The sequence below is a fragment of the Sceloporus undulatus genome, chromosome 4 (genome assembly GCF_019175285.1).
Source record: "Sceloporus undulatus isolate JIND9_A2432 ecotype Alabama chromosome 4, SceUnd_v1.1, whole genome shotgun sequence".
Lineage (NCBI taxonomy): Eukaryota > Metazoa > Chordata > Lepidosauria > Squamata > Phrynosomatidae > Sceloporus > Sceloporus undulatus.
The window spans coordinates 8,597,122-8,622,728 of NC_056525.1; the positions used below are offsets into that span (position 1 = coordinate 8,597,122).

The 25,607-nt window shown below is 40.9% G+C and overlaps 1 protein-coding gene across 6 annotated transcripts; it reads right to left on the reverse strand.

Moving 5' to 3' along the window:
- Nucleotides 1-585: 585 nt before the first annotated feature.
- NPBWR2 (neuropeptides B and W receptor 2) lies at nucleotides 586-25,310 on the reverse strand. Of its 6 annotated transcripts, none has more exons than XR_006103269.1 (3): nucleotides 24,973-25,310; nucleotides 24,546-24,631; nucleotides 586-679 (listed from the first exon to the last, which is right to left on the reverse strand). XR_006103269.1 is itself a non-coding variant. In XM_042461270.1 (3 exons), exon 3 carries the CDS (start codon nucleotides 24,157-24,159, stop codon nucleotides 23,161-23,163), a length of 999 nt encoding a protein of 332 aa, XP_042317204.1. In that variant the 5' UTR covers nucleotides 24,160-24,194; nucleotides 24,546-24,631; nucleotides 24,973-25,310; the 3' UTR covers nucleotides 22,824-23,160. The 6 variants fall into 6 exon arrangements, 5 of the variants coding, with proteins under 5 accessions (XP_042317204.1, XP_042317203.1, XP_042317202.1 ...); XM_042461270.1 differs by lacking the exon at nucleotides 586-679 and adding an exon at nucleotides 22,824-24,194; XM_042461269.1 differs by lacking the exon at nucleotides 586-679 and adding an exon at nucleotides 22,824-24,271.
- Between the last annotated feature and the right edge of the window lie 297 nt (nucleotides 25,311-25,607).

Sequence of the window (25,607 nt, forward strand, 5' to 3'; positions counted from 1 at the left end):
AGAGAGAGAGAAGAACTGGCAGGCAGAGCCCAGCAACAGATGAAAGGCCATCTCTTTGAATTCTATCACCAACTGCCTCCATCCCAATTGCCAATGTCCTGGCCTCAGAGGGAGAAAAGAACCAGTAGTATCTGATAGACTTAATCCCTTCTCCCACTGCCATTCTCTTTTTGTTATGTTATCCTGTCTTATTTGGATTGTGGGCAGGGAACACAAGTATAATGTGCATTTCAGTTGGCCAATAAAGGTATCACTGTTTGGTGGATTATTAATTAATTAATTAATTAATTAATTATATAGTGTTGTAGATTTGCACAGTGCTGTACATAAAACAATAAATATATAAGAATAAGCCTACCTATGGCGTACAATCTAAGAAATTTTTGTTTGAATTTGTCAGATTAATGGTTTGTAAGACACTCTGCAAACCTGGCTGAAGAGTGGAGTAAAAATTCTATAAATAAATAAATAGGCAAGCTAAACATTGGTATCAAGTGATCCAATAAAACTCAGTAGTAAAGAAAATTGGGTCAGATAAAGGGAAGGACTTCTTTGCACACCTTAGCGTTAACCTATGGAATTTCTTGACAGAAGATGTGATGATAGCCCTGTTTCAAGAGGGTTGGAGGATCTTGTTTACTGTTTCTGATGCTCTTTTTGAAGAACTTCTAAGAGTTCCCTAAAACACAGAAAGACAGTTTGAGAATGATGACCACATTTGAAAATCAATATTTGTCTGATATTTCCTTTGGATTTTTAGAGCATCAGTTACATAATATGGAATGATAAACCATGCTTGAGAGCTGACAACTTAGAAGAATCCACTTTTGAAGTTGCTAAAAATCAAATCTATCAAGAGCATGTATTTAGCATTCTCTTCATTGTCCTTCAGACAGTAACTGAAAGCTGATTTACATTTCCAGCAGCCTTTACGCACTTGGCAGCTGAATTTAGTGACTCTCTTTTCTAAAATACATTTCTTTTCATCTATGTTTTTTTGCATGATAATTGTTCCCTATATTTTCTGTCCCACCCCTCCTCTCTAAACAAATAATAGAACAATCATAGAATCACAGAGCTGGAAGAGACCACAAAGACTATCCAGTCCCACTCTCTTCCATGCAGGAAGATACAATTAAAGCACTCCGAACAGATGACTATCCAACCTTTGTTTTGAAACCTCCAATGAAGGAGACTCCACCACACAAGGTAGAGTTTTCCATTGTCAAACAGCTTTTACTGTCAGGAAGTTCTTCCTAACATTTATGTGTAATCTCTTTTCTTGCAGTTTTAATCCATTGCTCAGTGTTCGAGGAGATTATCAAATGGAGGAAAATCAAGGAAGAAAAAGGCATACTCCCAACAAAGTTGTGCATTCACACTGAAGATATTCAGATGACATCCCCCTTATCCAGGACTTAACTCATGAAGATCCAAGAATGCTCCAGCAACAAACCATTCCCAGTACCTCCCCATGAATGGTTCGTTGGTAGAGCATTCCTGGGTCTTCATAGGTTAGGTCCTGCATAAATGCAATGTGTCTGAAAGTCTTCAGCACGATCATGCAACTTTTCTGAGAGTATGCCTTTTACTTCCAGCTCCCCCCCCCGCCCCCATCTGATAACCTCCCTAGTCTCTGGAGCAACAGAAAACAAGCTTGCTCCATCCACAATATGACATCCTTTCAAATATTTAAACACGGCTATCATGTCACCTCTTAAATTTCTCTTCTCCATGCTAAACATGCCCAGCTCCCTAAACCACTCCTCACAGGTTATGGTCGCCCTCCTCTGGATATGCTCCAGTGGGTCAATCTCCCCCTTGAATTGTGTTGCCCAGAACTGGACACAGGATTCCAGGTGACATCTGGGCAAAGTAGTAATAGTAGTACTATTATTTCCTTCTGTCTAAATGCTATACTTCTACTGATGAAGTCTAGAATCACATTGACTTTTTAAGCCGCTAAATCACACTGCTAACTCATGTACAATTTGTGTTCTACTAAGACTTCGAGATCCTTTCCCCATGTACTGTTGTCAAGCCAGATGCCACCCATCCTGCCTTCTGCACATTACATTTGTTTTCCTGCCTAAGTGTAGTACATTACATTTTTCTCTGATGAAATTCAGTTTAGTGCCAGATAAAGGTCATTTTGAATTCCGATGCTATCCTCTGGGGTATTAGCCACCTCATCCATTTTGGTGACATCTGCAAATTTGATAAGCATGCTCTCTATTCCAACACCTAAGTCATCTCTAAAGATGTTAAATAGCACTGGACCCCTGAAGGAATTCTTGTCTTGTGAGTCTGAGCAAGTGTGATTGTATTGGAGGACTTGGCTGTAGACTATGGATCTAGTGGTGTGTTCAGGGTGGAAACTGGAGGCATGTAAGTACAGTGGGTTTGTAATATAGTGTGGTGTTTAGATGTCCATTTTATAGCTGTATTGTGGTATCCAGAAAGTGAACTTGTTCTGTAGATAGTTCCAGGCTGAGACTGATGGTAGGGTGGACCTTGTTGAAACTCTGGTGGAATGTCTTGAGTGAACCTTCTCCATGGGTCCCAATTATGAAGATATTGTCAGTGAACCTCAGGTAGATGTTTCTGGATGCAGGAGTTAAGGAAGCATTGTTCTAGTTCAGCCATGATGATATTGGCATATTGTGGTGCCATGTGCATGCCCATGGCACTGCCATTAATTTGAAGGTATATGTTGTTATCAAAGGTGAAGTAATTTTGTGTGAGAACAAACTGGACAGATCTTGTTGGCTAGGGCTGTAAATTCCCCTCTTGAATGATATTCCTATTGGCTTGTAGTCCATCTTTGTGCAGGATGTTGGGATGTACAGGGATTTCACATCCATAGTGGCTAATATGGTGTTTCCTGGAAGATTGTGGATGGATTGTATCTTCTGTAGTAAGTCTGTGGTGTCCTTCACATAGCTGGAGGTGTTGGTGGCATATGGTTTAAGGGGTGTCATACTGAGGAAGAGTAAACTTGTTTTCTGCTGCTCCAGAGAACAGGACCCAGAACAATGGATGCAAGCTACAGGAAACAAAATTCCACCTTGACATTAGGAGGAACTTCCTGACAATAAGGGCGGTTCGACAGTTCCTTGGAGTGTAGTGGAATCTCCCTCCCTGGAGGTCTTTAAACAGAGGCTGGATGGCCATCTGTTGGGGATGCTTTGATTGAGAGTTCCTGCATGACAGGGGGTTGGACTGGATGGCCCTTGTGGTCTCTTTCAATTCTATGATTCTATCATTTTATTTGGGCACTGAGTGCGAGTGTTCCAATGCTCGAGATAGGCCATCCAGGTTTGCCCTATTTATGTATTTTAGGTAATAGGTAGAATGTGCCTGTTTGGGGTTCCTGGGGTGTGTCAATAAGATTTGGTTTTGCGCCTGCATGGGAAATTCCCTGAGCAGCAGGTATGATTCCTTCTGGTATTCCTCTGTTGGATCACTAGATAGGATTCTGTAAAATGTGGTGTTGGATAGTTGCCTCTCAGTCTCCTGTGTGTAGGCATATCTGTCCGTGATGACTACCGCTCCTCCTTTGTTACAAACGGGCCCAAAAGGACAGGCTGAGGCTGCCTTTTGTTGCTGCGCAGCAGCGCCACAGCAACCAAATTGCATGGCGCTGCTGGGTAGCAAAAAAGAGTGCTAAAAATGGCTCCTTTTTGCACGACCATAAGCAGCCTGTGGCGGCGTCAACACATCACTGCTGCACTGCTCCATTTGGATGCAGTGCAACAGTGACGTAATCACTATGTGTGCCATCTATATGGCGCTGTGCAGTGATGATGCCCTGGTCACGTGCTAGGGTTGTGGGGTGTGTGGGCGCTCCGCCCTGAGGCAACCCTAGCACGTGACGAGGGCGCAGTTTAGGGCCCGTTTGTACCGGGCCAATATTAAGGTTGTTGTTTATACTGTGTAGGGCATCTTGTGACTGAGATACTGCTGTAAATTGCATCTCTTATTGATTTTTTCTTTCTGGGCACAGCTGCAGAAACATTCTATGCAGAAGTCTAGTTCTGTGCACCGACCATCAGGAGAAGTCCATGTGGAGTTCTTCTTTATATGAGTCTGAGATATATTATTGTAGTTTTTATAATTGTATTGAGGAGACAGAGGTGATCCTTGTGTGCTGTTCTCCTGACTGGTGTCATAGTCCTTGAAGTACTCTTTGTGGCGAAAGAAGGTCTCTAAATCACCATAGAAATGTATCAGAAGGTAATCCCCTTGACAAAACAGACTTCTCTCCCTGACTCAGGTTGTGCCTTGATAAATTTATAATATTGCTGTCTGGAATCATGCCTCTCCTGTTGTTGAAACTGTCAGCATGAGCTTTCATAGACTCCAGTCTACTTCCTCAGATGCATTTGGTGGAATGGAAGCAGGAACAGACAGATACATACCACTGGTGTGTGAGAATGTCAGTTCAAATTACAAATCCTTTGTGTATGGAAATGAAGCGACAAGTCCAGTTTTAAAGTATTTTTAATTTGAATTGATGTCCTCACATGCGAATGGCATATATGTCTGTCCCTGACTTCCACTTCACCAAATGCATCTGAGGAAGTAGACTGGAGCCTATGAAAGCTCATGCTGACAATGTCTTTCTTTCAGTTAGTCTCAAAGGTGCCACAAGATCTCTCTACATACTGATTCCACAGGCTGACTTTTAGATATCATGACATTCTGTTCTAATTTCTGCATTCTTAGGAATACATAAAGACACTAACATGACCATACCTAAGGCAATAATTAACAGAAATTAGAGCTGCATTTTTTTCTTATTGTCTAAATTCTACAGAAAATTTCAAAATATATTCCAAGCTTCAGTATGCCAATTAATGTTAAATTTCAGAGTCCTTTATGAGGTGAAATTTTCCCCAAGCCCTTTAACAAGATCCAAATGGTGGCATTAAAAGACAAGCCCAGCATCTTTGATCTTTCCTCTGCAGCTTTATTCACATAGAGCAAATGTCAGAAAGAGACTCCCTGAAAGATGAATTCTCATTAATCTGACATTTTGCTTTAAATTAACTCCTACTCTGTCCTTCAGGTCAGAAGAGGAGGGGAACTGTGACATATTTTTACTCCCTCTCACTATCATTATTCAGTTTAAGTTCAAAGAATAGCCTGTTCTTCCCTGAAGGAAAGAGTTGGCGTAACTAGATTCAAGAACCAACATTTAACAGAAGACACTGCATTTTGTGAACATTTTACATGTGGTTTTCTGAGCAAAATTTTGTGCATTCTGTCTTACTGAAGTACATCATACATTGGCCTACAAGTGCTATGGCCAGAATCTTTTTTGATGTCTTTCGCTGTTGTTATTTGCTGTAAAGTCATGTTCAACTTATGAATGAGAACTTCCAGGATCCCCATTCCTCAACTGCCTTGATGAGCTCTTGCAAATTCAGAACTGTGGTTTCCTTGATTGAATCAATCTCCTGTATTGTGAGCTTCCTCTTTTCCGATTACTTTCCACTTTATTGAGCATCTTTTCCAGGAAATCTCATGCTACATCTAAAGCATGACAGTCTTGGTTTAGTCATCTTGGCTTCTAGTAAGATTTCAGACCTGATTTGCTTTAAGATCTATTTGTTTACCTTTTCTAGCACTACATTTCATGTGTGTTGATTGTTTTCACAGACCAGCTTTCACAACTGTACATAGAAATTTGAAATACTGTGGCGTAGGTGATTCTGACTTTGATATTGAATTATGAGTCTTTATACTTGAGCATCTTGTCTAGTTAATTCATAGCTGCCCTTCCAAGTATTCTTCTTCTGTTTTTTTGACTACACTATCCATTTTGGTTAACAACTGAGCAAAACAATAGAAAATCTTTAACTATTGACTGTTAACTGTAACTGTATTTAGTTCTTTGCTATTGGTTTTAAATCAATGTGAATAATATATGGTCATTATTTTTGTTTTCTTAATATCCATTGTAACCCTGGTTCTTGAACTTTCTTCCTTAATTTTCATAAGTACAGTAGTCATTACAAGTCTTTGTTTTCTGCAAGTAATATGGCATCATCAGCATGTCTTAAATTGTTGCTGCTCCTTCCCCCAATTTTTGCACCTTCCTCTTCTGAGTTTAATTCTGTTTTCCATGAAATATGTTCTGCTTATAAATTAAACAGATAGGGTGATGAAATAAATAGGGTTGGTCTCTCACACATGCATAAATTCCCTTATGGAAACAGGTAAAAAAAAAAAAAAGGTCTGATTTTTTTGTCAGGGGTGGGTATTACAAGGGAGGAGAATGAAAAGAGATTCATGAGAACAAGTAACACAGATTAATGTATCCTTTTCCAACCTGGTGCTATTCCAAAGTGTTGGACTACAGTACCCATTACCACTAACTGACCACTGCTGGCTTCAGATGAAAGGAACAAGTCCAGCACATCTCAAGGGTACCAGATGGGAAATGCTGGACTAATGGCCTGATGGGGAAATTACATTTTGGATCCAAAGGTTGCAAATGTTCCAAAATAGCCAAAGAGATAGACCAATGTTCAGTGAATGCATACACCCCCAACATGGGTCAATCCAATTGGCAGCCAGGTGATCACTTAAATAATGATTCAAGTTGATGAGTCTTCTGAGTAAACTGAGTAAGAATGAGAGTGATTAATCCAGTGGCCAATCAATTAATCAACCAACGCTAACCATACTAACAGATCTCTCCTCCAGTGAAGGAGAATACTGAATAGTGAGTCAGCTGCAGATAGCAGCTTTTGGAAACTGGGACAACAGCACTCCTTGGTGCACAAAACATGTTATTACAACATGTTGCAGCAAATTTGGAACTAAAGATGAAGCCTGGAATCGTGCATCAGGAGACATATCTGGCACATAGCTCTAATACATCTTCTGATGCTATCCCACAAAAACAAATCTTTTAAGATACGTGTCATAGAATCATAGAATCGTAGAGTTAGAAGAAACCACAAGGGCCATCCAGTCCAACCCCCTGCCATGCAGGAACCCTATTTTCTTGTGGCTGGTTGTGTTGCAACAGTCATCTCCCTAGGGGATTCCTTTTTTGAGCTGGGGGGGGGGGGTTACATTTTATTTGCTCAGTTCATTGAGAACAAAACCAGCAAATACTTATATCTCTAGCATACAGTCCATAGGCCACAGTTTGCCCACCCAGCTAGGTTACTTTGGACAAGTCACACTATCTCAGCCTCAGAGGATGACAATGGCAAACCCGTTCTGAAGAAACCTGCCAAGAGAACCCCATGATAGCTTTGTCTTAAGGTCACCATAAGTCAGAAATGACTTGAAGGCACACAACAACAACAAACTGGACAAGAAGCTATGAAGGCTTTCAGCAGTTCAATTATTTGCTCAGTTGTTTAAAGGAGGAGGAAGGATGTGGTGGATGTGGCAGTGCCTTTAAAACTAACTGTTTTTTGTTTTAGTATGAGTGTTCATGGATACATATCCACTTCTTTGGATGCGGTACTGAGTGGTATTAATGCCTCAGGTATAAAAGATATTTACAGAATTGTGGGAATGGGATGGAATATTATAGTGTCCAGAAAGAAGTAAACCTTGCTTCTTGCCTTAAATCTTCAAAGAGCTGGGTGAAGTGATGCAGATCTTTCAGATCTTTACAGGCATCAGTTAGTATTGGTGAGTGAAAGCAATAAATCTGCCTACCAAAAGTCAGTTTCCCTGGGTTCAGACCTATCTCTGAGAAGATTTATTTTGTTATATGTGCGGTAGCAAGGACTCTGTATTAATATATGCAGTGTGCCCTGAAGCCATTCTCTTTGTTTATACCTCTGGTAATGGATTGGAATTTGTGGATATAATTCAGTTCTGATATTTCACTTTCTAGTCTTCCTTTGTAATTTCCTTGTTCAAGGATGGCAACCTGTAAATCCCTTCCTGTATAACCAAGCAGGTTGAAATGTTCTGTAACAAGGAGAATGCTGAATGAATCTTGGGGTGCATCTACAATGTAGAATTAATGCAGTTTGACACCATTTTAAGTGTTGTAGCTCCATCCTATTAATCATGTGATTTGTAGTTTTATATGTCTTTAGCTTTCTCTGCCAAAGAGTGCTGGTGCCTCTTACAACTACATATCCCAGGATTCTGTAAGATGGAGCCATTGCAGTTGAGTGGTGACAAATTGCCCTTCTTTCTACACGTTGGTGTAGGAATTTTCTATTGCTTCGGGCAACTCACAATGTGTTTGGTAATACTCTATACGGCCCTAAATGGCTGGGCCCAGGTGGTTACTTGGAGGACAACCTATCCCATTTTTTTTTTTTTAAATTCGCCTTCACACACTAAGGGTCAGCTGGAAGAACCTTGTTGAGGGTTCCGACTGCGAAATACTGCCGTCGACCTCGCAACGGGCTTTTCTATTTCGGCACCCAAAAATTGTAAATACCTCCCGATGAGCTCTGCTCCTCACCCCTCCCTCGACCTCTTTAAAAGCAACTTACGCGCTTTTTCTTCCATCAACTTTTCCACCCATTTGCTTGTGATATCATTTGATTCCCCCCCCCCCCCCCCACCCCCTATGTATTTTGCATCATGGATACATCGCTCAGCTGGCTTGATTGGTTTAACTAGTTTTTTAAACTTGTCTTATTTGTAATTTTTTTTATACAGTTTTTTATTCGTTATGTACTCCATTGTGATTTTGTTGTATTGATGTTGTATGTTGTTTCTTTGTTTTGTTGACGCTTTGATCTAATCTGGAAAGCGGTTATTATCGAAATAAATATAACATATTCTTATTATTATATATTATTATATTCCTTATTATAATATATACACAGCGGTGACTGGCGGTTGGTTGCTCAGGCAAAAATATTATTTGAATTATTAAAATTCCCCTAAAGCACATGTATTTGTTGGTGGCCCTCTGGGGACTCCAGCTTTTTAGGTAACAAAGGCACTGACAAATAGTTATACGCCACTAATGAATTTGCATCTGCATGTGCAGAACTGCAGAACTCTACTTACACTTTGAACTGAAATTATTCCACAAACCAAAAAGTATAGTCACATGTGTAAGTCAATTTGCACCCACACAAGTCATCAAAAGGACACCAGCCTTCCTGTTTTTCAAAACCAAAAAATGGACTTCTAGCCACATCTTTTTTTCACTTTTTGGTATTTTTGGCAGTCCATGGATCCTCTGCAGAGTCAAAGGTGCAGAAGACTGTACCCCCAGACCCACTGTAGTTGCCCATTCATACTATAACTCAAGGGCAAGGGACCAGGGATGAATTCCCTTCCAGACTCCCCATAGGCCCATACCCCCAGAAAAAAATCCAAAACTGTGTGTGGTGTGTGGTGGAGTCTCCCTCTTTGGAGGTGTTTGAACAGAAGCTGGATGCCTATTTGTCAGGAGTGCTTTGATTGGATAGCCCTTGGGGGTCTCTTCCATTTCTATGATTCTATATGTGATCCAGAATGACTTCATGATTTCCCATTTCTTTATGCTTTTAAGGCTACATTCTCATGGTATGAACTTGGAAATTTTCCACCAGATGGTGCTCTTGCTAAATAATTCAAAACATGGTTTGTTTTTTTCTCCCTGCTAAGCATTCATTGGATTGGCCTGTTTGGTGTCAGAATGATGAAGATGGATGTTGAGACTCTGGAAGCTATAGTCACTACATTCACCTGTCTCTCTTAATCTCTGCTTGAGATATATGACTTCTCTCTTATCATTAGATATGATTCACCCTGACAGGACTGAGATGAACAACCCCGACTGGTTCTGGATCCAATTTAAGTTTACCCTGATCCTATATCAGGGTTATGTCATATAAATTTCTATTTGTGGAGTTATGCATTAATTGTGCAACATAATCCTAGTTTTGGGTTGACAACTGAATCAAGACACCAAATCTGCCATAGATGCCAAAGATGCCAGCCATAGATGCTGGCGAAACGTCAGGAAGAAAATCTTCTAGAACATGGTCACATATCCCGAAAAACCCACAAAATCTATGGATGCCAGCCATGAAAGCCTTTGACTTCACAAATCTGGGCACTGTATAAAAGCCAAATGCATGTAGATGTGATGGACACCCACAAACAATGTGAAAGGTACATCCATGCACAAAACACAATGGATCTCAATGAATAATGGCATCACATGCACAAATGCACTTCTGAAATCTTGGAGTCATAGAATCATAGAGTTGGAAGAGACCACTAGGGCCATCCAGTCCAACCCCCTGCCATACAGGAACTCTCAATCAAAGCATCCATGACAGATGACCATCCGGCCTCTGTTTAAAGGCCTCCAAGGAAAGAGACTCCACCACAATCTCCACTGAGGAAGTGTGTTCCACTGTCAAACAGCCCTTACTTTCAGGAAGTTCCTCCTAATGTTGAGGTGGAATCTCTTTTCACATAGCTTGCATCCATTGTTCCCGGTACTATTCTCCGGAGCAGCAGAAAACAAGTTTGCTCCATCCCAATATTACATCCTTTCAAATACTTGAACAGGGCTATCATATCACCTCTTAACCTTCTCTTCTTCAGGCTAAACATACCCAGTTCCCTTTGTCGTTCCTCATAGGGTATGGTTTTCAGACCCTTCACCATTTTAGTCGCCCTCCTTTGGACACGCTCCAGCTTGTCAGTATCCTTTTTGAATTATGGTGCCTAGAATTGGACACAGTATTCCAAGTGAGGCCTGACCAAAGCAGAACAGAGTAGCAATATTACTTCCCTTGAACTAGACATTATATGCTATTGATGTAGCCTAAAACCGCATTGGCCTTTTTAGCTGCCACATCACGCTGTTGATTCATGTTCGACCTGTGGTCTACTAGGACTCCTAGATCCCTTTCACATGTAGTCTCATAGAATATATATGGGTGTGCTAACTACTTCCTCATCTCAGCCCCTTTTGCATTTCCTCTTACACCACAAGACAAAGGAGAAGCCAGCTCTTCCTGCCTGTCTCTTGCCATGCTATCAGCCAACTTCGTTGTTCATCCACCCTGGGGTTGTTCTCATGGAATCACTGTTTTTGGGGCTCTCCAGACCACCTCAAAGGGGTGAGCTGGAAGTGCCCAGTTTTCCTCCAGAGGGATGCTGAACCACTCAAACCATGTGGTGTCCCTCCATACCAAAAATAACCCAGAAAAACTGAGTTCTTCTTGGCGCACAGGGATGCTGTCATCCATGATGCAAAAGCGGCACCTGGAGGTGCGTATGCAGCACCGCGCCATATGGATAGCACCACGTAAAGATGGTACAGTCCATACATTCTAGGATTCTGGAGCGTGCGGATGCATGCTCTGGAACCCTAGAATTGGCCCCAGGCCACCACAAAATGGCAGTCTGTACCGGACCAGTGTTACCCTAAATTTAAAGCCATCAACCAGTCTGAAATCCCATTGTCAATTCCTGGGAAGAATATAAGGTTTTTATTACCTTGCAAGATAGCATACCCCTTGAGGCTAGGATCTCAGATACAAATATTGGTCTGAAATCCTAGCCTCCCCTTGGACACAGCATACTTATATTTAGTCCTCAGTCTGTGTTTTGTGTATCAGCTGTGTCGCCCTCAGACCTTCAGTCTGAGCCACTTCCACTTTCTGTGGTCCACTCTTTGGACAAATAACTCTCACTCCTCTATGTCCCATAAATTCCACTATCCAATTTCCATATTTCTATTTCAATTAGCTCTGAATGCTGTATCTGTTTGAATTACTAGTATGTGTCTGATTGCACTGTTGTATATTTCTAAATAAAACCTTCTCCATTCACCCTTGGAGTCCTTCTCGGTGAGTACTGGCATAAACAGATGGCAACTATCCTAAAGTTACCCAGCCTCTTGCAAGCCTAAGCTAATTCCCCCAACATTTAAAGAGGAGCTAACATATTTGGTGGGAACCTCTCAGTTCTTCATCTTTCTTTGGGTAACAGGGCTAGTACCGAAAAGAAGTTTGTAGGCTGAGATCGGTGCTTTGTTTTCTATTTTGTATTAAAGTAGTACTACTCAAGAAGTACTATTGATGTAGTTCTACTTCAAGGGAAGTAATAGTGTCATTCTATTCTGCTTTGGTCCTACCTCACCTAGAATCCTGCATCCAGATCTGGGCACCACAGTTCAAGAAGAATATAGACGAGGTGGAACACATCCAGAGAAGGGTGACCAAGAAGATTAAGGACTGGAACCCAAGCCTTATGAGGAATAACTTTGGGAGTTAGGTATGTTTAGCCCAGAAATGACTCAGATAACCATATTTAGGTATCTGAAGAGATGTCATGTAGAAGGTGAAATTTTCTCATTTTCTGGTGCTCCAGAGACTAAATGGGCATGGAGTTACTTATGTAGTAAAATATTCATATAATGTATATATTTATTTTGCTGATAAATTAAAGCATACAAGATTAAGTATAAAGATTTCCAAATAAGGGAAAGAGTTACAGAGTAAGTCTGAGTTCAAGAACCTTCTTAATTTATTATTTTAAGGTTCCAAGGGCCTTATGTCTCATTTTAAGTTTAATGAATTTTATACCTCCTATTCAAAGTTGTTGGACCTTATGCTTTGATAAATTGATAAACTTGTGTTCTATTTGACATGAATATATTATTGCTTCCTTTATGTAAAACTTGCTTATAACAGGACAATCAAAATTTAAGAGATGTGATGCCTTATAATGTGATTGATTTTAACCTGTAGCCAGGACAAGAGGCTGCCATAAGAACAGAATATGGAAAAACAGAATAGTTCCACACTGGCAACTTATATGCAGAAAATATCATACACACAGCAGGCTAAGACTCAGACTCAGGAGGAGTGAAGATAGGGGAAAGGAACATTAACGAACAAAGATATGCAGACAAAACAATACTACTAGCAGAAACCAACAAGGACTTGGAGCAATTACTGAAGAAGGTTAAGGAGGAAAGCATGGTAGGTTTAATGCTGAACCTTAAGAACTGACCATGGAAGATTTACAAGAATTCATCCTAGATAGTGAGAAAATTGAAATAGGCAAAAAGTTCCCATACCTTGGATCAAATATTCACCGGAGCGGAGACTGCAGAAAAGAAATCAGGAGTGGGAAGGGAAGCTATGAAAGAACTGGACAAGATCCTAAAGTGCAAAGATACAACTTTGAACACTAACATGAGGATAATTCAAATAATTGTATTCCAATGTATAGAAGTGAGAGCTGGACAGTGAAAAAAGCTCATTGGGAGAAAACCAACTCATTTGAGATGTGATGCTGAAGGAGAGTGCTGAGGACACTGTGGACAACCAAGAAGATAAACAATGGGTTCTAGATCAGATCAAGCCTGGAAGGCAGGATGTTAAAATTAAGACTGTTGTATTTTGAAGAGACGTGAGTATTTAGAAAAGACAACAATGCTGGGAAAGGTAGAAGACAGCAGAAAGAAAGGAAGACCACACATCGGATAGTTAGACTCAATCAGGGAGGCCATGGATCTGGACCTACACAACCTGTGCAGAGAGGTCAAGGACAGGGGGTCTTAGAGATGTCTCATCTACTGGGCTGTTGTGAGTTGAGGTCAACCTGAAGACTTTTAACAACAGCAAAATTATAATTGTATGATTATTTGCCTTGACTGTTGTTTCAATTAGATTATTGGTTATTCTTATAAACTTTTTGAAATATAAGTTCATTGCCCTCCAGTTTCATATTTATGACATTATTATATAGTTTGTTATTTGTTAGAGTAAAAAAAATTGGCATTTTTGTACACAGATAAGTGTTTATTATATTGTTCAGCACCAGACTTCCCTATGGTTCCTTAAAGGGTATAAAATTAACAACCAAAGAACAATAACAATGTAAATTATTCTGTCAGGAAGGCATTTCCTCTGTTTGGACAAGGGTCTAAGAAAGATGGCGGGGAAGGTCTGTCTGTGGTCTCTTCTACTTCCAGTGGCCTCAGTGGGGAAGATGACTAAACAGATGGAACAAAGTTCTGCAGATCCTTCATTCCAGGGCTGTGTACTGTGGTGGCTGGTGAATTTTTGGGTACTCTAGATCTGATGATTTTGGTGGTGTCTGTAGTCAAGAACCAGCCAGCCAGCCAACTGAGATAAGAGGTTTCACATAAACTTTAAAGGGCAGGTTATAAATATCTGGAGGTGTGCCACCAATCTTTATTTCATGGTGTGAATATGAGCAGGGAAGGAGGCGACATGTTAAACATAATCTGTCTGGAAATGATGCAGGGACCAACAAGGAGCACCATGTTCTCTGGGAAAGTCTCAGTGCCAAATATTTTTATGCATGATTTATATGGGACATTGTGCATTTCCATAAGACACGTTTAAACTAAAGACAGAGGAACATTCTTGACCTTCAGAACAGTGCTATTAAAAAAAATCAGCACTTAGAGGTCTTAGAGGTTCTTGACTCAGAGCAGAACATGTTAGAAATCAATGCTATGTCAAGTTTAAATGTGAATTGTGTTACCTTTGAACAACAGTAACAGGAGCTGCAGCAGAAGCAGCAGCAACAGCAATGTAACTGGTAGGAGTTAAGAACACGTGGCATTAAGATATAAATATCAAAAAACTGCTGTTGGGCAGTTCTTTATTCTTTCACTCTGTCTTTGTGCAACTCACTGGAGCATCGTGATATATCTACAAACATTTTTATTTCTGAGAGGCAAAAAATCAAAGTGATAGAAATTTGCAGGAGGTTATTGTCACCTGCTGAATCCCCTTAATCTCAGTTGCTAGAGCCACAAGTAGGGTTCTCTTCTTCTGAAGTCTCATCCAATTCTCAGAAACTGGTGGGATATGTCACTCTGGAATCCATTTAATCAGTTAGTTAATAAACTAATTATGATCCTACTTTTCTCCTGACATGATACCCAAGCCTGCTTACAAATAGTCTAAGATAAAGCTAAAAACACAATACAGTTGCACAAGTTAACATATGAAAATGCATTCATTTTAAACTTTGTCAAACTATTTTTAACAGCTAATATTAAGAATACATCCCGCATCCCTCATAAAAAGGCTCCTCACAACCACTACACAGAAAGGCCATTGCTTACTAGCTTACTAGGTCCGGCCTAGACTCCCATGGAAGGGAATTTTAGAAGCTGGGAGCAGACACTAAAAAGGCTGTCTCTTGTGTCCTTAGCCAATGAGCCTAAGGATGCATCTATATTCTAGAAATAATGCAGTTTGATGCCACTTTAAGTGTTGTAGCTCCTTCCTATGGAACCCTGAGATATGTAGTTTTACTCTTCTCTGCCAAAAAGTGCTAGTGCTTCTTATAAACTACAAATCCCAGGATTCTGTGCCATGGCAGTTCAAGTGATGTCAAACTACAGTACAGTATTTCTACAGTGTAGATTCACCCTTAGACCAAGAGAAAGCCTTGCCACAAAGGTCTTAAGACTCTGGTAGTTTCATAGAAGAAATGTATTAGAATGTTTCAGGTTTCCCGTTCTAGGAATAAAATAAAATAAAATAAAAATCAATCATTTTTAATGTGGAGGACATGAGGCCTCTTCCAGAGATTGAAAAAAGTTTTTGAACCACAGCTCCTTGAATTTTCTAGTAATGTCCCCCTTCACTTTAGGAGGGGCGGTGACTGCCACACAGACTCAGGGAGCAAAATCTCTTGGGTCAGCCCAAGGCTGGACAGACCTTTTTTTGCATTCAAGGATCAGGCTCTGTGTGCCTACTACCCTCTCACATGTTTTCAGTCCCTGTCTTCCAAGGTTTGTAAGTGGGTTGTTCCCACTAGCATCAGTTTTTGCACACCCGGATTGGGATTTTGCACACCCAACCCGGGGCAAATCACCCTCAGCATGGGTTTTCCAATATCAGGTTTTTCCCTGTTTCTTTTTGGAAAATCCGGTTCTTCCATGCTGCTGGCCAATGGGAACTTGTCCCTGGTCATGATCGAGTGATTTAGGGGGAGTGATAAAGGTCAGAGGGTGGGCAGTGGGAGGAACATGCCTCCCCTCTCGCACCAGTCACTTTGCAAACAGCTTTTTTAAAAAATATTTTTCATTTTCTGATGGAATATGCGGATGCTTGTGCTAACATTTGCTAACTGCAGCCAAAATAAAAGTTTTGTTCAGATGTCACCAGGGTGTGTGTGTGTGTATGTGTGTGTGTATTAGGCAAATTGATAGAATATGCAAATGCTTGTGCTAACACTTGCTAACTGCAGCCAAAGTAAAGGTTTTGCTCGGATGTTGCTGGGGCCAAGTGTGTGTGTGTGTGTGTGTGTGTGTGTGTGTGTAGGCAAATTGATAGAATATGTGAATGCTTGTGCTAACTGCAGCCAAAATAAAAATTTTGCTCAGATGTTGGCATTTTTTAAAAATTAAATTTGACATATTGATAGAATATGCAAATGTTGCCGCTAGATTTTTTTTTTAACAAAAAGGAGGGGGGAAAGCACCCATGCCGTTGACGAATGACTTCAACAGATACCAGACATGTCACCACTGACGACAGTGCAAGTGAATATGCAAATCATTTGATTGACAACAATGAACAATAAGGAGGCTCTATCTTAAATTGTTAATTTCGAAGTGCAAACATCAAGTGGAGTTAATTGCACTGGGGAGGCTTGATCAGGGTAAAGGGTAATGGGAACATCTATTCTGGACAGATTCGGTATTGGCTTATCAAATCTGCCCAGATTTACCCAGGGCAAAAGCGCCAGTGTGAGAGGAGCCTTAGTAAACATGGATAAGTATGCATTGATTGTGTATTCCTGCATGGCAGGGGGTTGGACTGGGTGTCCCTTGTGGACTCTTCCAACTCTAGGATTCTATGAGTTTTAAGATCCCCAGTAGAGACTATTCTGTTTGCCCCCTTCCCTATTTTCACAAGCCTGTGTGATGAAGACACATGAGAGGACCTTCTCTTTAGCTACTCTCAGACTGTGGAATTCTCTTCAAAATGGGGGCCAGATTGGCATCCTTTTGTTCCATCAGCAGGTAAAGGCACTTTAATGGAAAGAGGTATTTGGCATTTGACAAAATATTGCAGTAGATCCTTTTAATGATATGTCTGTGTGTCATATACCATGGGATCCAGTGTGGTTTGAGTATTGCACTATGACTCTGGAGGGACTCTAGTGCCCTCTGGGAAACATAGCTTATTTCTTGGTAAAGCCTTTAAAAATGGATGTTTGTATTTTAACCTATATAACCAGTACTATGTGATTTCTCTATTATAGAATTCAATAAATTGGAGAAAAATTGGTTTGTTGAATGCTGGGGAACCTTGACAAGGAGAACATTGGATAAGCAAGAATTTCTAGAGTTTAGGACTTATTTTGTGTGGAAAATGCATATCGTATAGAATATCACATTTTCAGCACAAAACATGAGTTTCCTCCTTTAAAATGTAGCATTCTCCCTAGGAAACTTACATTTTTGGCAGAAAATACCATTATTATTATTTTTTTGCTTTAAAATGAATGGTTTTTTTTGTGTGTGTGCAAAGAATAAGTTACAATGTTTGAACAGGTTTTTAAAAAGTGTGTACTTTTCAATGACATTCTTTTAGTGAGAGAAAAACGGTCAAATTACATATTCTTCCCTATGAAAATGAAATTTATAAAGATTTCCCCGCAAGACTTCGCTAAGAGAGATACTGTGGTGTAGAGGTTTAAGTGTTGGATTAGAATAGTGGGAGACTGATGGAAACCCACAGGGTGACTTTGGGAAAGTCACACTGTCCCACCATTCAGAAGAGAGCCTTGGCCAAGCCCCTCTGATCAAATCTTGCTGAGAAACCCCTGTGATAGGTTTCCCTAGGATCACCATAAGTTGGAAGCAACCTGAAGACAGGAAAAAATACCAATAACTGCACTGTTGGTAACCCAAAGGTTTTTGATGAGTGAAGCATTCCAGTGCACATGCAATTAGTCAGATGTCACAACTCTTTGGAAGAGACCCTACACGGATCATGATAATAGCTGTTCCTCAAACAGCTCAAAACATGATGCCATGTTCCCACAATCTTCCTTCTCATCCTTCACCACAGGGAGATGTATGGTCAGTGATTTTCCTGCATGGCAGGGGGTTGGACAGCATGGCCCTTGTGTTCTCTTCCAACTCTATGATTTTATGGTTCTATGATCCTCAAGTTACTTAATGGGACTATGCCTCAGAAGGTGGTGGGCTTTTCTTTTTTGGAGATCTAACAGAGGTTGGATGGGCATCTTGAGGAGTGCTGCAGTTGTGTGTTCCTGCATGGCAGGGGTTGGATCAGCTGGATCTTGCATTCCTTTCCAACTCTAAGAGTCTGAGTCTTCAAGACACAAGACATGTTGTTGATGGCTTTAAAAAGCATAAGGCACATTCATGTGCTGCTTCTATACTGGTGAAAGAAATTGGCCATGCCTTGCATTTTCCTTATCTGTGGAGACCCCACAATGACCCTGTTATGTCCACACACTCAAAACATTTTGAAGCAGCATCACCACAACCAGACATATGCTCCCACCTGGCAAATTTGCTGGTTTCCCCCTTCCTAGGGTGCATCAACCTAGGAACCAATAGCTTTTATGGTTTGCCTGTCAATCTAATGGTCACTGTGCACTCTGATGGGATGCCTCTCCATCCAATCCCTCTTCCCCCTTTGCTGCCTCTGTGAGTGAAGAAGGGAATTGTAAGTGTACACACATGTACACACACACACACACATGCATATAAATTTATATGTAAATTTATATATGTGTGTAAATTTACAGTGCTTCATAAATAAAGGTTAATAATAATAATAATAATAATAATAATAATAATGGAGAGAAAAAAAGAAAATAAAAGTGCATTTAATTTATCTTTTATTTATGACTATGTCCAGCCATGAGAGCAGTGGTGAGGTCCCTTCCTCTTCCTCCCCTCTGCCCAAGTGTCCAGTGACTGTAGTGCATGCATTCTTTCTTTCCCCTTGATCATTCACTCATGTGGAGATCTCACACTATCTCTCCACCATGCATATATTCTAGATCTCTGCAGGAGCAAGAGAACAAATGATGGAGGAATTTGGGGGGGGGGGGGGTTCATTCACTCTCTGCATGACCAGGAGGGAATCTGTATGCTCCTGTCACTGAAGTCAAAACACGGATGACACAACACTAATAGGGTGGGGGGAGTGGGGGGAGAGAAGAGTACAAACAGTAAAATAAGTAGAACACTTTTGTGAAGTGGGGAGGGAGGAAGAGGTAGGGATCCTGCAAACACCACTGGATATCAAAGACCCACTCTATCACTTGAACACTCTCTACTTCTATTTTTGTGTGTGTGTGCTTTAAATGAAGTTGTTCCTGAGAGCCTACATTTTTGGTTTCAAGTCCAGGGATGGTCAAGCACAGAATCTAGAGCACAGAACATATTATCTAGACCCATTTCAAACCGGCTTTAGGACAGGCTTTGGGGTTGAGACTGCCATGGTTGCCTTGACCGACGATCTGCGTCTGAGCATTGACAGGGGGAGTGTGACCCTGTTGGTGCTCTTAGACCTCTCAGCAGCTTTCGATACTATAGATCACGGCATCCTCTTAGACCGCCTGAGGGGGTTAGGTATCGGGGGCACTGCTTTGCAGTGGTTCCGGTCCTTCCTCTCGTGCAGGTCTCAGAGGGTGCTACTCGGGGACTGTAGCTCCAGTAAGAGGTACCTCATTTGTGGGGTTCCTCAGGGGGCTATTTTGTCCCCGATGTTATTTAACATCTATATGAAGCCGCTGGGTGAGATAATACGGAGTCATGTATGCTGATGACACCCAAATCTATTTCTCCGTATCTCGTTCGTCGGCCTCGAATTCCGATGGCATCTCTTCTCTCAATGAATGTCTTCAGGCGGTAATGGGCTGGATGAGAAAAAACAGATTGAAACTGAATCCAGACAAGACGGAGGTGCTCATGGTAGCAGCCCCGAAACCAAGAATTGGGTTGCAACCTCCAGTCCTGGATGGGGTCACACTCTCCTCCAGTGACTGTGTTCGCAGTCTGGGGGTGCTCCTTGACTCGTCGCTCCTGATGACAAATCAGGTAAATGCGATGGTCAGGAGTGCCTGTTATCAGCTTCGGCTGATACGCCAGCTGCGCCCTTTTCTGGAAGTAAGGAATCTCGAGACGGTTGTGCACGCGCTGGTAACCTCACGCCTTGACTTCTGTAATGCACTCTACATGGGGCTACCCCTGTGCTTGACTCGGAAATTACAGCTGGTTCAAAACATGGCAGCCAGGCTTGTCTCAGGAACATCTAGGAGGGACCACATTACTCTGGTTTTGAGGTCCCTCCACTGGCTGCCTATCAGCTTCCGGGCCCAGTACAAGGTGTTGGTTATCACCTTTAAAGCCCTAAATGGCTTGGGTCCAAGCTATCTCAGGGACCGCCTCCTCCCGTACAATCCTCCCCGCGCTCTCCGGTCCTCTGGGAGGAACTTACTGCAGCCTTTAAAAACTAGGCTTGTGGCGACCTCCCAGAGGGCGTTCTCTGCTGTTGCCCCCAAACTCTGGAACGACCTGCCAGATGAGATCCGTCAGATAACATCATTAGACAGCTTTAAAAAAGCGGTCAAGACGGATCTCTTCCGGCAGGCCTTTCCAGATTAACCATCCCGGCCCAGGTTCCCTGATTCCCTCATTCCTCCCGTGGCCCCATCTTAGTGATGGTTGAGGATCAACAGAGGGATATCAGCATTTTTTAGTTTTTAATTGTTGTTTTTATGCTTTGATGTTGTGTTTTTAATATGTCATACTGTTTAATACTGTCTTAAGGGGGGGAGGGATAAAGTGTTTTTAATTGTTATATTTTATATTTTACTGTTGTCAACCTCCCGGATTGGTTTCCCATAGGGCGGTATACAAATAAATATTATTATTATTATTATATGTGGCGTTACCTTTAAAAAGTGTTCAGAAATAGGTGTTTTAGCTGAAAACCTTTAGACAGTATCCCTCTCCAATACTCTTATGGTTGAACATTCAGTGAAGTAAGAAAACATGGTGACGGACAGAAGGCTTGCTAGATCCAATCAATCCCACCCACCAAATACTTTTCCCACTCTCACACCAACATCACTATGGAATGCAGCCCACGTGCAATGAGTGAATATCTAGATTTTCCATTCAAATCTAGATCCATTTTTTTCTGGATTAAACTCCTGAGGCTCTGAAAAGGCCTGTATTCTGCCTGTATTGTGCTCTATGTCATCTGGATAGTCTACTGTGTAAATAGAGTGAGACTGCTTTATTTGGCCATATAGACAAGCCCATGGAGGATCTATCCAGCCATAAAATCTAAATGGACATGCAAAGAAAACCTATATATAATTAAGAGACACTCACTGAAATGCTCTAGGACCTGCTACATGATGTGACTTTAAGCATATCTAGCTAAATAGCAGAAGCACTAAGAAACCTCTTTACTGAATGATGAAGATGCATAATGGAAAACCATCAAGACCTCACAAAGTGCACCAGTGCAAAATGTGCAAAGGTTGCAATGTGCATTGCACACCAATGTTCATCAGGTGCTTTGCTGATTGTGCTATGTAGTAACATAACAGTAGTCCTCTACTAGAACCAGAAATTATGTAATTATCACTTCCTTAACCAGCTTCAAAACGGAGCTGAAGACCATCCTGTTCAGAGAAGCGTTCCCAGGCATTGCATAATTGTCACTTGCTATTTGATGTTCTTTTGTTGTCTGTTTTATTGAATCATTTCCTGTATTGCTATGTATTTTATATGTATTATCTTACTAGACAGGCCCCTTCCCCACCACCACTCCCTTCTCCTTCTGTGTCGTGTCTTTTTAGATTGTAAGCTTGAGGGCAGGGAACCGTCCAATTAAAAAGATTGTATGTACAGCGCTGTGTAAATTTACAGCGCTTTATAAATAAAGGTTAATAATAATAATAATAATAATAATAATAATAATAATAATAATAACAATAACTGCACAGTCCTAATTCCTGAAGACACAAGTCTGCTTATCAAAATCTAAGGCCTGAACAGGTGTTGCTGCTGGGAATTACCATCAGCACAATGTCTTTGCAACAGCTTTCAACAACGTTTAGCTGACCACTGTTAGAAACAGATTTCTGAGCTTCTTCTTATGACTGAGAAGACTTTCTCATTTTATTACTCAGATGTTGTTCTAGGGCTGGCTGGTCTCTTTCCAAACAATTTTCTTTTCTTTCTCTGTATCATACCTCCTGCTTTAATATAACTCTAATAATTTCTAAGACATTTTCTAGGTGTACACAGTTTACCATTGTTTGAAATATATGAAGACAAAAATAAGATTAGAAAGTAATCCCTCCCTCAGTTTCTGCTGTTACTGTAGTTTAATCAGACAGAAGGGATGGGGAAATAATTACATTTTAATAACTGGCTTTTGAAAATATTTTTGTTAACTTCAGTTCATGCAAAAGGCCTAGGGTTACATTTTGGAGTATAATATATTATTCGAGTTTGATATATTGTGCATTGACTTCCCATTCATTTCCAGGAACCATGGTAGTTGCTGATCATTAACTGGAAAAGCCAAAACAGGTAGGCCATAATGACCTTTTCATTTGCAAAAGGTTTTGGCTTGACTTGAATACTTCTCCCCTGTATTGTTGTGTTCTGTTTGGCTGTTTATAAAATCTCTCTGCTTTTTTTAGTATGGTTTTGCCATATGTTTTTAGCTGTTGTTGTAAAGCACTTCAAGAGGCCCTTTGTGGGCTGGAAGGCAGGGTATGCATTTTTCTTTTTCTTTTTTTATAATAGGTTGTACAAATAAATAGAATCTCAACCCCAGCCACACAGAGACTTCCTCACCTCTGTTTTCATGCTTTTTATTCAGTCAGTTATTTTATTATTCTCCACCAGGGGGAAGATGTAGACTAGGACACACAAAAAGACATTTCTGCAGGTTCAAGTTCTTTCTTGCTTTCCTTTTCAGCAACAAATATTAAGCAACATATATTAGCCATTCTAATGACGTAAAAGGAATCACAAATTATTAAAATTATTAAAAAGACGGGTTAACCACTTGCAAACAAAAATAAAATTAAACAATATACAGCAGTAAAGTTCATTCAGCACACACACATACACACACACACACACACACATGCAAAGGTCTCTTTAAGCAAAATTTGGGAATCACACATATTTTAAGCAGCTCTACATTCCAACATCTTCCGGAAACTTTTCTGAAAGCTGTCATCCAGGAAGGCATACAAGAATGGATTTAAGCAAGAGTTGGCATAGCTCAGGCTGGTGATGAAGTAGGAGATGCCTATGACCACTGGAGTCTGGGGCACATCCGTGGTCAAAGCCACAATGGTGGCCAGATGAAATGGTGTCCAGCAGAAAAGGCATACAGCTAAAACAATGAAAACCATGATGGTGACTTTCTTTTTGGCTTTGTCAAGAGCTTTAGCATTTGAGTTCAAACGGGTGTTCCTCAGTTTGTATAACATCATAATATAAAGGATGCAGAAGGTTGACACAGGGATGGCAAAGCCCAAGATGAGAGTGTAGATCCTGCTAGCTTTGAACCAAAACCTCTCAGGTGTGGGGAAATTGAGCCCACAGCTTGTGATGTTTAAGCCATCTTTGTAGACATTGGCAAAGACAAAAAAAGGGGAGACAATGATAGTCACAAGGAACCAAATGCCAACACTGATAATGCGGGCTGCCCGGTAGGTACGATGAGGCATCCGTTTAGACCTGATGGTAGCCAGGACCACTAAGTATCTATCTATGCTCATCACAGTCAGGAAATAGATGCTGGAGAATATATTGTAGTGGTCAATGGACAGGATGACCTTGCAAAGGATCTCCCCAAAGGGCCAGTAATGGAGGAGATGTTCAGCAATGTTAATGGGCAAGACCAGCGTAAACAAGTCATCTGCTATGGCTAAGTTAAGGATGAACATGTTGGTTACTGTCTTCATCTTTGGAGCTTTTAGGATCACATAGATGACGGCCGTGTTGCCTGTCAGACCCATGGCACAGATCACCGAGTAAATCACAGGGATGATCACATAGAAGTCTGGAGACTGTTCATAGGATGTGAAGTTATTGTTTGTAGCATTGTTGATGCAGCAGGATTTGCTTGTTCCATAGAAAGTGATGTTCAGTTCTCCTTCCTCAGACAAATTTGCCATATCTCCTCAGTCTATGGATTTTTCTTCAGATTATACTGCAGGTTAACAAAGATGAAAAAAGCCCAGCCATGGTATAATGATATTCCAAAATAACTGGTGGCACTGAAAAGGTCTAGTAGAAAAACACAATAGGAAGACCTTTATCAAACTTCTTGGATCAGTTAGGGTTAAAAAGTGTCAGCACCCACATAAAAATGTTCACCAGATGTCTGGAGCAAAAGAAGACTAGAAAATTAAAATGTTAATGTTAATAATACACAGGGCAATGGATTCAAATACAGGAAAAGATATTCTATATACTCATTCCTTGCCTTCTTTGTTGCATCACAAATGGAGAGAAGACTATTTTTTATTCAGTCATAGCATCTAACTTTCCATAGACCTACCTGATGACAATGAAGAGACTGATAGCCCATCCATGCCAGCCAAAAATTCATTTGCACTTAAGGGATGCAGTCACTGCCAAAAAACCCTGCAGAAAAAGAACAGGACAGAAAAGGATAGTAAGAATAGAATATACTCGGGGTTTTTTTTTTAAATAAAAAAAACAAACACCAAGCCTGACTAACCCTTATTCCTCAAATGCATTTTAAGCTTAGTTGATGTATTCACAAATCAATTCCAAACATGAAAATGTTCCCAATCTATCTGATGTATGCCCCCTTAATCACCAAACTTACATGCCTGTGTGACATCGGAAAGCAAACTTCCCAAATGAAAAGAATACTAAAGGGAGGGGAGGGGGGGAGAAGAGACTTTTCGTTAAGTTTCATTCTTACCTTTTGTGGTGTTTTAGAGTCACTCCTCTCTTACCTGATAACATTCCTTGACATGCAGCGAACAGAAGATGAAGATCCTCTCACTGCCATCCAAGCTTTGCAGGGAGCAGAGAAATGAAGAGCCCCATTAGACTCCAGGGGCAAAGTTGCTGTGATTTTCCTCCTCCCATCCTTCTATTTTATGGACTGCCACAATGAAGCCCGTTCAGCCAGGTTAGGGGGTCCTACTTCGTCACTTTTCAGACTTTCCATCCCCACTAGTTCTTCTGCGTGCTCCTCATCAATCTAGCATTGTGTTTGCCTTCTTTGACTCCAGCGTCAGCTTCCTGGCTGGTTTGCACTGTTCAGACTCTCCTCTTTAAAGCTGCTGAGGTTTGCTCAGCTGATGCTGTATATTCCTGCTACACACACACACACACACACACACACTCACACACGCATGTATGCCTCTCTGTGTATAAATAAACGACAAATGAGCTGGTATCATACTGGGCAATGATTAGTTACATCTGCTTTCATCTGCTTAACTAACAACTACCCTAGTGGCACTACAGAACTCCAGATGGATAGAATCTGCTTCTTCCTTTTCTATTTTTTAATAAAAAAACAAGGAGAAACAGTCAGTTGCTCATTTTTAAAGCAAGGAATGCTCAGTCTTACGTGTGGCAG